This window comes from Coffea eugenioides, chromosome 10 (assembly GCF_003713205.1).
Source record: "Coffea eugenioides isolate CCC68of chromosome 10, Ceug_1.0, whole genome shotgun sequence".
In the NCBI taxonomy this organism is placed as follows: Eukaryota; Viridiplantae; Streptophyta; class Magnoliopsida; order Gentianales; family Rubiaceae; genus Coffea; species Coffea eugenioides.
The window spans coordinates 6,289,574-6,303,219 of record NC_040044.1 but is presented as its reverse complement, the minus strand read 5'-3'; the positions used below and the strand labels follow the sequence as shown (position 1 = coordinate 6,303,219).

General features: G+C 36.1%; 1 protein-coding gene across 1 annotated transcript; it reads left to right on the top strand.

Annotated features, from left to right (window-relative positions):
- The first annotated feature begins 5,326 nt into the window (after positions 1-5,326).
- On the top strand, positions 5,327-13,285 carry LOC113750288 (protein DETOXIFICATION 27-like). The gene is made up of 8 exons (XM_027294285.1): positions 5,327-5,380; positions 7,842-8,383; positions 8,470-8,556; positions 8,765-8,821; positions 9,650-9,888; positions 10,008-10,126; positions 12,883-12,972; positions 13,072-13,285. Exons 1-8 carry the CDS (start codon positions 5,327-5,329, stop codon positions 13,132-13,134), a joined length of 1,251 nt encoding a protein of 416 aa, XP_027150086.1. The 3' UTR covers positions 13,135-13,285.
- The last annotated feature ends 361 nt before the right edge of the window (positions 13,286-13,646 follow it).

Below are 13,646 nucleotides of genomic sequence, written 5' to 3'. Positions count from 1 at the left end.
CTCAATTTTCTGCCAAAAACCCCACTGATCATCTCCAATCCAAATCCTGGATTTAGGAGACTGCAATACATCGATCTCCAACAATATACGGGCAACAGATGGACGCTTCAGTGAAGCCGTAGCTTCATCCACTTTCAAGGGACGACCAAGCAAGGTACCTAGCTTAAGCAAAAATTGCTTTTCAAAAAACGGCAATGGAAGACCCGGAAAATTGACCCAAACTGGTGCAATTGATGACTCTACTCCTGGTTTAAAATCAATTGTCCATTTCGACAGGGACATATGAAACTTGCCAACGTACCAAGACCTGCGACACCAAAGTCTGGTGTAATCTTCCTCCTCGGATGGACGTAACAGAATGTGCTTGGAATCTAATAAACCAATCGGGCACTCACCCCTCAGCCCCAACGAAACAATAAATTTGCGAATAAGCTCAATGGACGGACGACCTATGGCAAACCTGCCGACTAGCGCGTTAGAGTAAGGCGCCGCAATCTGCATCATATCTTGACGGGAGATGACCAACGATGGCTCCCCCTTGTATGTACTGAGATGGCCAATACCAGAGGACGAAGAAGAAGGAGCTTGAGAGAGCAGGGAGGCGAACGTCTTCGACGGCCGAACGAACGGCGGCGCCTCCCCATGCAGGAGAGCCGCCATGAAACCCAAGCCCGACCTTTACGTGCGTCTTCCTAGAATTCTTTTTACCCGTGCCGTAAAAGAACTTGAAAAGAGGAATTCCTTCAGGTTTTATTTTCTTAATTTTGTAATTTTCTTAATTTCTAGGTTTTATTTTCTTTTAATTGCACGTTTTTCCATATTTTCTTTATTCGGAAATTTTTAAAATAATTTTTATGAGTAAATATAGTTTTTAAATAATTCTTCTAGTATTGGTTAGTTTTTGAGAAATTAAGAGCGTATACCGGACGTGGGATCCGTTAGTGCGAAAAGTTCGGTAAAATTCGGCCAGTTAGGTTAAATGTTGGATACCGGGTTTATTTTAGCAGGTGTTAAGAGATGATTAGAGGATACCCAATGGATGAGAGTTGAAGAGACAAAAGGATAGCTACGCATTAATGGTAGTGACAAGTGTCACTTGGTGGTTAATTCTTGACTTTGACCACTATACACTACTTTACCAATTAAATCAAAAATTACCCAAAAATCATCTTCATTTGCAAGCTTCTTGGCCGGCTATCTTCAAGGGAAAAAGAAGAGAAAACTCCCAACTTTCTTGCTTCTAATCTTGCTCAATCCTCAAGTTCAACCGATTAAACTTGGATTTCCTCCATAAAACCTCTTAGTTTAGTGGTATTAAGGTTGGTTGTGAAGTGGTTTGGGAGACCAAGGTGCTAAGTGCTTCCTTTCTTGAGTTGGTAAGGTGAGTAGCTAAGGAACCTCTCTTTTCTTCTCAATAATGTGTAACTAGTGGCTTATGTGAATTAAAGAGATGGTTTGAGGTGTTATTTCTTGACTTTTGGTAGAAATTGGTGAATTTTATATTTATCCATGATTTTTTCTGTTTTTATATGTTTAGTATTGGTTGGTCATGGATGATGGTTGGGAATGGTTTAGAATGAAGCTATAGTGCGTAAATTGTGGCTATTTGCGAAAAATTTCCGCTTTGAAAGGAAATTTCGAAATTAGGGTTTCAATTAACCCCATTCTGTCCGGTACTGTTTCTCCTAGTTAGAGGCCGAATTAGCCTTGGGTTAAAACATGAAAGTTGTAGAGAATGATGTTTTATAGTGGGTTAAATTTAGATTCCTATAATTGATTGTACTAATAGTCAATTTTTTTTTATAACCAAATTGGATATAAAACCTTGTATAAAGATCCGGACTTTAATTTGAATCTTTATAGGTTGATTTGGTTAATCCTTGAATTTTCTTTGATTTGTTTTTTTTTTTTAAGAACAAATATGCTTATATTTATGTTAAAGATATTAGGGTTTCTTTAATTTAAGTAAACCCTAATAAAGTTAAATAGGACATTTAAGCCCTATAAAATTCATATGTGTGGCCCATTAAATATGTTTTTTTTTATAAAGTACATTTCAAGAAAATTTTTGGGTTTAAATGTTAATTTTGGGTCAAATTATGGATATGGACCTTTGGTCCAATAAGTCATGATTTAATTTAATTGATTTGACCATGTTTGACCACGTTTTGACCAAAGTTGACCAAAGTTGACTTTGATCAAAATTTTTGTTTTATTTGGATAATTTTAAATTTGAATATTGGTATGATTATATATATTTTGGAATAAATTAATTGAAATAATATGCCACCAAAGTGACCTCTATTATGGAAATTAATTTATTTTAAAATATAATTAGTTGGGCACTAGTAATTTTATGAATATTGATCGGCCCAAAGGAAGGTCAATATTTAATGAAATTACATGTGTACTTGTGGTAATAAATGCGTGATAATTATTTGGATTTTACATGTGATTTATAAATTGGCCCAAAGGAAAATTTATTTTCGACATGTTATTATTATCAGCATTTATTACTGCACCAAGATATCACTCACTAGTTAATATGTTTGTCCAAAGACGAAATATTAATGGAATATCGGTATCTTGAGATGGGACTACCATTATTTAAATTTATTATTGTTTTGATTTATGTGAGCTTGTTTTAATTATGTTATGTTTTCTGTTCAGTTGCGAATGATCTTACAAATATTACTTCCAACATCAATAATATTCCTATGCTGAATGGCACAAACTTCAAGTCCTGGAAAGAAAATCTCTTGATAGTACTTGGAGTAATGGATCTCGACCTTGCGTTAAGGGATGATTCTCCCCCACCTCTTACAGATCAGAGTACCTCTGATGAAAAGAGAAATAATGAGAGGTGGGAGAGATCAAATCGCTTGTGTCTGATGATCATTAAAAAGGCCGTTCCAGAAGCATTCAGGGGAACAATGTCAGAAACGACTGTAACCGCTAAAGAGTTCCTTCAGAACATTGAAAAAAGGTTTGTCAAGAACGAAAAGGCTGAAGTTAGTACGCTCTTGACACGCCTGGTTTCAATGAAATATAGTGGTAAAGGCAATATCAGAAAGTATATCATGGAGATGTCTCATCTTGCTTCGAAATTAAATGCACTTAAGTTGAAACTCTCCGAAGAGTTACTAGTGCATTTGATTTTAATATCTCTTCCTACACAATTTAGCCAATTTAAGGTGAGTTACAATTGTCAAAAGGAGACTTGGTCTCTAAATGAACTCATCTCACACTGTGTAGAGGAAGAGGAAAGGTTGAAGCAAGAGCAGACAGAAAGTGCTCATCTGGTGTCAACCACTAATAATAAAAGTAAGGGACTTAAAAGAAAGAAGGAAAAAGGAGCTGCAGGTACAGCGCCACAAAAGAAACAACAAAAGAAATCAAATGATCAGGGAAAGAATAGTTGTTTCTTCTGTGGGGCTGAAGGGCATCAAAAGAAGCATTGCACCAACTATCACGCTTGGCGTGCTAAGAAAGGTATGCTTCTTAATTTGGTTTGTTCTGAGGTTAATTTAACTTCGGTACCTAGACACACATGGTGGTTAGATTCCGGTGCAACAACTCACATCAGTGTGTCTATGCAGGGTTGCCTGAATTGCCGAAAGCCCAATGATAGTGAAAGATATATCTGCGTGGGCGATGGCAAAACAGTTCAAGTTGAGGCAATTGGAGTTTTTAGATTATTGTTAAAGACCGGATTTTATTTGGATCTCAATGAGACATTTGTTGTACCGTCATTTAGACGGAATTTAATTTCTATTTCTGCTTTGGACAAATTTGGTTATTTCTGTTCATTTGGAAATGGAAAATTTGAATTGTTTCATGATTCAAAATTGGTTGGCTCTGGTTCTTTAATGCACTACGATAATCTATATTTAATTGACACAATTGTCTCATTTAATGAATCTCTGCATTTGAGTACTAGAGGAGTTAAAAGAAAATTAGCCAATGAGAATTCAGCTGCATTATGGCACAAGAGATTAGGACATATCTCCAAACGGAGAATGGAAAGACTTGTGTCAAATGAAATTCTCGACCCCTTGAATTTTACAGATTTTAATGATTGTATTAACTGTATAAAGGGGAAACAAACCAATAAAAGGAGATTTGAAGCCAATAGGTCCTTAGACGTCTTAGAACTTATACATACAGATATTTGTGGACCATTTCCTACATCTGCTTGGAATGGTCAACAATATTTTATAACGTTCATAGACGATTTTTCAAGATATGGCTACATATATCTCATTTCTGAAAAGTCACAGTCACTGGACGTGTTCAAAAAATTTTAAGGCCGAAGTTGAGAATCAACTCAACAAAAGAATTAAAAGCGTCAGATCTGACCGTGGTGGTGAGTACTATGGTAGATATGACGGTTCAGGTGAACAACGTCCAGGACCATTTGCTAAATACCTAGAGGAATGCGGTATCGTTCCACAGTACACTATGCCGGGTTCACCCACTATGAATGGTGTAGCTGAAAGACGAAATAGAACGCTTAAAGACATGGTAAGGAGTATGATATGTCATTCCACCTTACCAGAGTCACTCTGGGGAGAAGCACTTAAGACTGCAGCATATATTCTTAACAGAGTTCCAACTAAAGCAACTATCAAAACCCCTTATGAGCTTTGGACAGGGAAAAAGCCCAGTTTAAAGCATCTGCATGTTTGGGGGTGTCCAGCTGAGGCAAGGCCTTACAGGCCAAATGAAAAGAAACTGGATTCAAGAACGATTAGTTGTTATTTTATTGGATATTCTGAAAGATCCAGAGGTTACAAGTTTTATGATCCCACAGCCAAATCAATTTTTGAGACAGGAAATGCCCGGTTCTTTGAGGATGTCGAGTTTGGGGGAGAACATACAGTAAGGGACATTGTCTTTAAAGAGGAATATATTAATATTCCCACAGGTGTCATTACTCTTGCTCAGGACCCTATTCCTGAATTTGATCATGATACAACAAATCAAGACAATGTCGAAGAGCAAACTGTTATAGAAGAACAAACTCTTCCTCTTCAAGAACCAGTGCCATTAAGAAGATCCACTAGAGAAAGGAGAAGTGCAGTGCCAGATGATTACATTGTTTTTCTCCAAGAACATGAGGATGACTCTGGATTGATGGAAGATGATCCAATCAACTTCCGTCAAGCCATGGAAAGTTCAAATTCTCAAAAGTGGATCGATGCCATGAATGAGGAGATTAAATCCATGAAGGACAATGATGTTTGGGATCTTGTCCCATTGCCAGAAGGTGCGAAACCCATTGGTTGTAAATGGATATTTAAAATCAAAAGGGATTCGAAAGGCAATGTGGAAAGATTCAAAGCTCGTCTTGTCGCTAAGGGATTTACACAAAAAGAAGGTATCGACTATAAAGAAACCTTCTCTCCAGTCTCTTCAAAGGACTCCTTTAGAGTTATTATGGCATTAGTGGCACATTTTGATCTTGAGTTACATCAGATGGATGTAAAGACAGCGTTTCTCAATGGTAACATTGATGAGACGATTTATATGGTGCAACCAGAAAACTTTGTATCAGGAGATCCAAAGAATATGGTTTGCAAACTTAAAAAATCCATCTATGGGCTCAAACAAGCGTCTCGACAATGGTATTTCAAATTTCATCAGGTGATCATCTCATTTGGTTTTGAGATGAATTTAGTGGATGATTGTATATACCATAAGTTCTGTGGGAGCAAATATATTTTTCTGGTATTGTATGTTGATGACATTTTGCTTGCCAGCAACGATATTGGTCTATTGCATGAAACCAAGAAATTTCTAACTAAGAATTTTGAGATGAAAGATCTTGGTGATGCATCTTTTGTGTTAGGCATACAGATACACCGTGATCGCTCTCGGGGTATTTTAGGACTATCACAAAAGGGCTATATCGAAAAGGTCCTTAAAAGATATGGCATGCAAAATTGTAAACCAGGTGACACCCCTGTGGCTAAAGGAGACAAATTTAGTCTTGAGCAGTGTCCCAAGAATGCTTTTGAGGAAAGAGAGATGCAAAAGATTCCTTATGCCTCAGCAGTAGGGAGTCTAAAGTATGCTCAAGTATGTACGCGTCCGGATATTGCATACATTACTGGAATGTTGGGTAGATATTTGAGTAATCCTGGATTAGATCATTGGAAAGCAACCAAACGGGTCTTACGGTATCTACAGAAAACAAAAGACTACATGCTCACGTATCGGAAGTCAGATGAGTTGGAGATCATTGGGTATACTGATTCCGATTATGCTGGATGCAAAGATACTATGAAGTCAACGTCAGGCTATGTCTACTTGTTGGCTGGAGGTGCCATATCCTGGAAGAGTGCTAAACAGTCCCTCATAGCATCTTCCACTATGGCTGCAGAGTTTATAGCTTGTTATGAGGCATCCAATCAGGGAATTTGGCTGCGAAATTTCGTCACAGGATTACGTGTAGTGGATGGCATTGAAAGACCACTCAAATTATTCTGTGACAATAAGTCAGCAGTCTTATATTCCAATAACAATAGGAGCTCGACCAAATCTAAACATATAGATATCAAGTTCCTGACTGTTAAAGAAAGAGTGCAGAATGGACAGTTATCAATAGAGCACATTGGGACAAACTCCATGGTTGCGGATCCGCTTACTAAGGGATTGCCACCCAAAATGTTTCATGAGCATACTGCTCATATGGGTGTCGTGTTAAATGATGTATAGTTTTTGTGGGAGTTTGTTATTTTAAATGCTCTTATGATATTTTTCAGTTATTAAGGATTTAAGGATATTTTATGCATAAATAAAGTTTGGATTTATTTGCACTCTAATTTTGGTATGGTTTGATCTCATAAAATTTAAGGTGGACCAGTTGGAAATATGCATGTTTTGGTCACATTACATGAAATTTTCATGCTACACATCCACATCATAATTCATGTCATTCAATTGCATTGATATATGTGATCATTGATGGGTCGAGTTACGAAATTGTAACAAAGGCCGCTTTGATCCTATATTGGTGTAATTGATGGACCGAATTGGTTGCAGATACATTGTGATAATGACAGTAAAGTTGAGCTCATACGGTTAATTGCAAAATATAATTATAAGGTTACACATATAGTCCAAGTGGGAGATTGTTGGATCCTTAATCCAACATTGGACTTATATGTGAATAATTATGTATTGCAAACTGTCAATTAAGGTTAAACCCAATTAAAGTGATCAAATATAGGTTGGGTTTAATGTATCTAATAGGATGTGGGCCCTTTTATGTGTAGAAACTTATGGGCTCCTATTTCAATGATGGGCTGAAATAGGGCTCCAAAGGTAACAGGAATGTTACCTATAAATAGGGTTATGGTCCCCAGGTCACGGGTATCGTTTTAGTTGTCGTATTCCCTAATACCACAAAATACCTCTTCCCTGATATCCCATCGTCAGGAAAGATACCAGAGAGAAACTAAAGGCCTCTCTCAAAGGATCGGTGAATACCTGTTGACCTGGAAGGCCACCCCAAATCTCTAGGGATTCAAGTATCAAGTTTATCAATATGGATTCAGGTACGCTTCCGCTATTTTATCGTTTATTTATTTCTTAATAATCGCCATATAGATCTTGGGTTCAATAGGTGATGGTTTTCACCAGTGGTTAAATTTAGATAACCACCCTAACAGATTTTAGACTAAATCCAACATGAACATAAATATTTATGCAGCCATAAGATTTTGATTTGCAAGAATTCATGGTTTGGACATAAGATTTTGATTTGCAAGTATAATTAAGAAAATTAATCTATGCTTGTTGGTTATTGTTTATGATTGTCGATTACTCCATTTCAGCTGGGAATGGCGAGCGCATTGGAAACCTTATGTGGACAGGCCTTTGGGGCTAAAAGGTACCACTTGTTAGGCACATACATGCAAAGATCATGGATAGTTCTATCCATCTGTTGCTTCATGTTGTTGCCATTCTACTTGTACGCCACGCCCGTTTTGAAGTTGCTAGGCCAGCCGGACGAAGTCGCCGAGCTATCGGGGCAGCTTGCCTTGTGGTTTGTTCCGATGCATTTCAGCTTTGCACTTCAGTGCCCGTTACAGAGATTCTTGCAGAGCCAGCTGAAGACTGGGGTCCTGGTGTGGGCATCTCTGGCAGCTCTTGTGATTCACGTGATTATTAGTTGGGTTTTTGTGTATCAATTTGACATGGGTGTAATTGGAGCTGCTGTTGCCTTGGATATATCTTGGTGGGTTTTGGTTTTGGGTATGTTGGGATATACTGTTTGGGGTGGGTGTCCTCAAACATGGACTGGTTTCTCTATGCAGGCCTTTTCTGGTCTTTGGGAGTTTACAAGACTTTCTGCTGCTGCTGGTGTAATGCTTTGGTACTGTGCCTTTACTCTTTCCTTACTCTGATTGATTAGAATTCTTTTTGTGTTGTTCTTTTCTTCTCAACTGATTCATTGTGCAGTTTGGAGAATTGGTATTATAGAATATTGATATTGATGACCGGCAACCTAAAGAATGCAACTATTGCCGTGGATGCTCTCTCCGTCTGGTGCGTATTTTTTATCTAAAGATCTGCAGTAATTGGTTAGATAAATCTGCTCTAGCTAGCAAAATTGATGGACTAGGTAAAAATTAAAAAAATTAATAAAGTCAAGGCTTGAGCCTGTAATTAGGATTCGGACTTCACTCTCTTCCTACCACAACCTAACATAGCCAAAAACAAATGTGTTAAATATGTTTCTTTGCAATTTTGGCAGCATGGGAATCAATGGCTGGGAAATGATGATTCCTCTAGCATTCTTTGCGGCAACCGGGTACTATCTCGAATTCCTTTTGTTGGCCAAACATATGAGCAATAACATTGGATGGATCGATGTTTAATTTCAACTGTTCTTGAATGGTTAAAAGCTTTGTTGTTGTTGAGGAGCATAACTAAGAGAGGTTCTCAGGAAGAAATTAAATAGGACCAGTGTTTAAATGCAAGGATGGACAATTAATTTAAGTATGTCCATCTCTATGATAATTTTGATATAAGTTAGATAATAGTTGTTAAAGAAAACCTAGTTAAAATGCTTTAGATTTTCTGGCCACAAAAATTAATTAAATTGGATATAAAGCAATAAATTAAAAAAAAACTATTTAAAATAGCTTCAAGCTTTTCTATCCACAACACCTCATTAATTTGGATGTAAACCAGTATATGACAATATATTCTTAGTACTTGGGACATTGTAACGTTGAAAGTTTCCCCTTGAAAAATGATTTTAACAAAACAACAACTGCAGCAATAATAATAATTAGAAAAGGTTATTTAGTCCAATAACAAGCAAGGTCGCACTTCACAAAGTTTTTGTCATAGAAAAATTTAGGCTAATTTAACTGTTTATTTCAAGTTAATATTTTCATTTTGCCCAAACACAAGTAATATTAGCAATGGGTTGGACAGTATATATGGCAAGAGGGCGTGTAAGTAAGACATCTCGAGTTCGAAATCTCCCACTTATACTAACAAAAAATGTGTAATATTAGCAAATGTATTTCCCCTAGCGTATATTTTTGGATTTTCATTTTTGTTTGCATCTGAAATGCTGATCCAGGGAAAATTGCTTTCTGTCTTCTAATTATCAAAATTTTGATGACAGAGTAAGGGTAGCCAATGAACTCGGTGCGGGGAACGGAAAGGCAGCGAAATTTGCAGCAAAAGTGGCAGTTATCCAATCAACAGTGATAGGCATCATCTTCTGCGGCCTTATTCTGTTGCTCCATAGCCAAATTGCTTACATTTTCTCATCAAGTTCTCAAGTTATTGCAGCAGTGAACAAGTTCTCGTACCTCTTAGCTCTCACCATTCTTCTCAACAGTGTTCAACCAGTGCTCTCCGGTTAGAGATTCCTCCAGTTGTTTGCCTGTTATTCAATTTCATTAAAGATTTATTAAAGTCTTTATTTTGGGTCAACAAAATTTCATATGTTTTTCTTTTTTAATTATCAAAATTTGCAGGTGTAGCTGTAGGATCTGGTTGGCAAGCTTGGGTTGCATACGTGAATTTGACTTGTTATTATGTAGTCGGGATTCCCGCGGGAATCGTACTCGGTTGGTTCTTAGACTTGGGTGTTGAGGTAAGCCAATCTGCTTCTAATTCTTTGCTATAGCGTTATACTTGAATTGGGAAACAAATTACTACTTAAAATTCTTTGGATTAATTCTATTTTACACCCTTCAACTATATTTTGATTTCTATTTTGGTCCCTAAACATTAAATTATGACACTTTAACATCTAAATTATACCGCAATTCTCAATTTAGTCCCTAAACACCCTTTCTAATTTTGGAATGTTTTAGGTTACTGTTCAAGCTATTTGCTGCTTACTTGACTTATATTCTGCTATTTTCGGAGATTCTATCAACAATTGTCTGTGATTCTCAATTTGATCCCTAAAACTCCTTTCTTCCCTCCTAATTTTGGAAATTTTTGGGTTTTTATTTATTTATTTATTTACTTTTTGCCATTCACTTGATAATACTCCATTAGTTTTGGGAATTCTGTTAATAATTGTCCTTAAGTTAGACGGTTTTTATAGTTTAGGAATTAAAAGCATTCAAATTTTTAGTTTAGAGACCAAAGTAAAAATTAATATATAATTGAGGGACACAGAATAAAATTACCGCATTATTTGAAGTAAACTTCAATTGAAACCCCTCTTGTGGGTAACTTTACCACTTCTACACCAATGTTTTATGTGCTCATGTCACTCTTCAAAATACTAACAAGTGATTTCTCATTTCACGTCCAAACTCGAAAGTGATATTGGCATTGCCACTCTCGAAAATTCAAGTAATGCATAGTAAGTTGTCAATAGCACTATACGTATGAATTTGATCTGATTACAGATACACGAAGGGTAAAAAATACTTGGATGTTGTAGTAGCAAGTCATGCCAAGAACTAGGATGTGGATTAAAATGCAGGGAAGAACAAGGCATACGCTTGTACAAAATCCAATGCTTCAATGTGGAACTTTTCTATCTCTTCACCTCATCTACCCCTTCTCATAAATAGTAGCGGAGCCAAGAACTATAGCCAGTAGAGGTAGCATTATACACCTAAAATAATGTTCTTATTATGCAAGAAAATATCAAATAAAAATAAGATTTTTATTATTGAGTTTTTGTGTTTTGAAAGTATCAAATTGTAACCAAATTTGTGTTTTAATAGTTTCAAAACATTTGTGCTGTAGAAGAGATATCTAAAAGAAATTGATTGTTTAGAGAGGTAATGCAAGAGGAATGAGAATTTCTTATAATATAAGAGGGCAATATAAAGGAAAAAAAAGGGTATTTTTTAAAATTGAGGGGGCGCAATTATAATAGAAACATAAAAATTTATAAAAGTGTCAAGACTATTCTTGAAATTTTGCAAAGTTAAGGGGGTGCAACTACACACCCTCATCACAATGTGGCTCCGCCACTATTCATAGAGCATTTGAGATTGAGACAAAAGCATCCCCACAATTAGAGACATTATTATTGTTTCTTTGTTTCTTTTTCTTGATTGCCTGCCTTTTCTTTTCTTCCTCTTTTACAAAAACCAAACTATGAGGGCTTTGTTTTAGGGATCTCACGCCATTCTATGTTCACATAATTTTTTGTAATGTACGAGTTATTTCATTTAAAGAATTTATTCCAGGAACAAAGCTTCAAGTACTAACACAATTTTAAATTATTATTTTAAATAAACATTATTGAACCAGTGTCAGGAACTAGAGACACGCTCTCTTTCATTTATTATTTATATAATACACGCATTTATGACGAAAGAAACCTCTTCAAATTTAGATTTTTTCTTTTCCCACAAAATTATACGTTTTTTGCTTCAATTTATCGGTGCCTAAGAACTATTTAAAGCAAACAAAATAATTTCTGAACAATTCGTACTTTTATCATCCAGTCCACGAACCAAACGATTCCATAATAATTCATTAATTACCAAGTGCTTCTAAATTTATTAGGTCTCTTTGTTTGAAAATGATTCCAAGGTAAGAAAGGACCATTGTCATGGAATTGTTCATGTCGGGCCGACTTTATGAAATGTCCCTTACTCGTGGACACTCCGCCCTAAAAGTGGTGAAATTATGAACAAAGAAAATTAAATCTTTAATTAAAGGCAAAATCCTTGATCCACCCTAAGTTAGATTTTGGACTATTATAATCTTGGGAGAATTGTAGTTTTAGTCCCCAATGTATTACCCATGCACAGAACTGATCCTCAATCTATTTCAAAAAATAAATTTGGTCCCTAATCTATCCAATTTTGTGTAAAATTGGACAATTGACAGATTCCTTCCAATTGACAGTGCCAAAGCAGTCCGGTTTGAAGCAAAACCAGCGAACTGGATTATGCTTGGACTATTATAGTCCACATTCCGTTACTCAATTGGAAGGAATCTGTCAATTGTCCAATTTTACGTAAAATTGGATAGATTAGGAACCAAATGTACTTTTTGAAATAGATTGAGAACCAGTTCCGTGCATGGGTAATACATTAGGGACTAAAACTACAATTCTCCCTGTAATGTTCATAGGAACATCACTTTTATTAGGTTGCAGTGGAGGAATTAATCCCTCATCTGTACATAGAGCATCCTAAAATTCCTATTACTAGGACAAAGCTACTATCCCATGTACGTTTACTATCATCAGATCGTGGCACCAATTGATACATGGTCCAAAATTTTGAGTCTTAGGCATATAAATGTTGGCAATTTTTGCCTTTAATATCGTCCTAACCACTAGAAATTACAAAATAAAAGAAGGCTAAAGATTGTGAATAATGTTACTTTAAAGTTTAAGCCTTTGAAATCCATCCACTCATCCAGGGTATCTGGGGCGGAATGATCGTTGGTGGAACTGCTGTGCAGACAGGGATACTAGCCATAATAACCATCCATCGCGACTGGGAAAAAGAGGTAAGTAATAGTTAGACTTAAATACCCATTAATCTCAACTAAAAGCTCTCTATTGTTGTGGATTAATCTTACTCTAAAGATTTTTCTGGGTTTTTGCAGGCTGAAAATGCTTCCAGGAATATCCAAAAATTGTCATGTCCAATTCCTGATTTGTTATCATGACTTGTAGACTGAATTTGTGGCACGGTGGAGTTGCCTGGTTTTTTTGATTGAAGCTTTTCAGTTGTCAAGAATATCTCATACCATTAGAGAATTCGTCAAAAATTTATCTAGTGGACTGCGAATAAATTTTGTCAATAATGTCAAAAATATGTTTAGCAGTGCATTTTTTTTTTCCTGATCATTATTAATGTCTCGTTTAATCGGTCCCTTTATACATTTGTCATGATTTGAAATGACATCCGTTAGATTTAAGTAAGCTTATTACATTAAAGCTGGTGATCTATAAATGCAAGGAATTAGAGAAGTTTAACATAAGAACCTATCTCCGGTTCTTTTTAACAATCACCAGCACACATTTATTAGTGATTATCAACATCTGTCTCCAAGTAACAAGAGCTGGTTAGGAGCAACTGAGACAAGTTTCCAATTGGAATAATTATCCATTTATCAGACACAAAATTAAGCAAAGTAAATACTATCCGATTAATGCATTTACAACACTAGTGCAGATG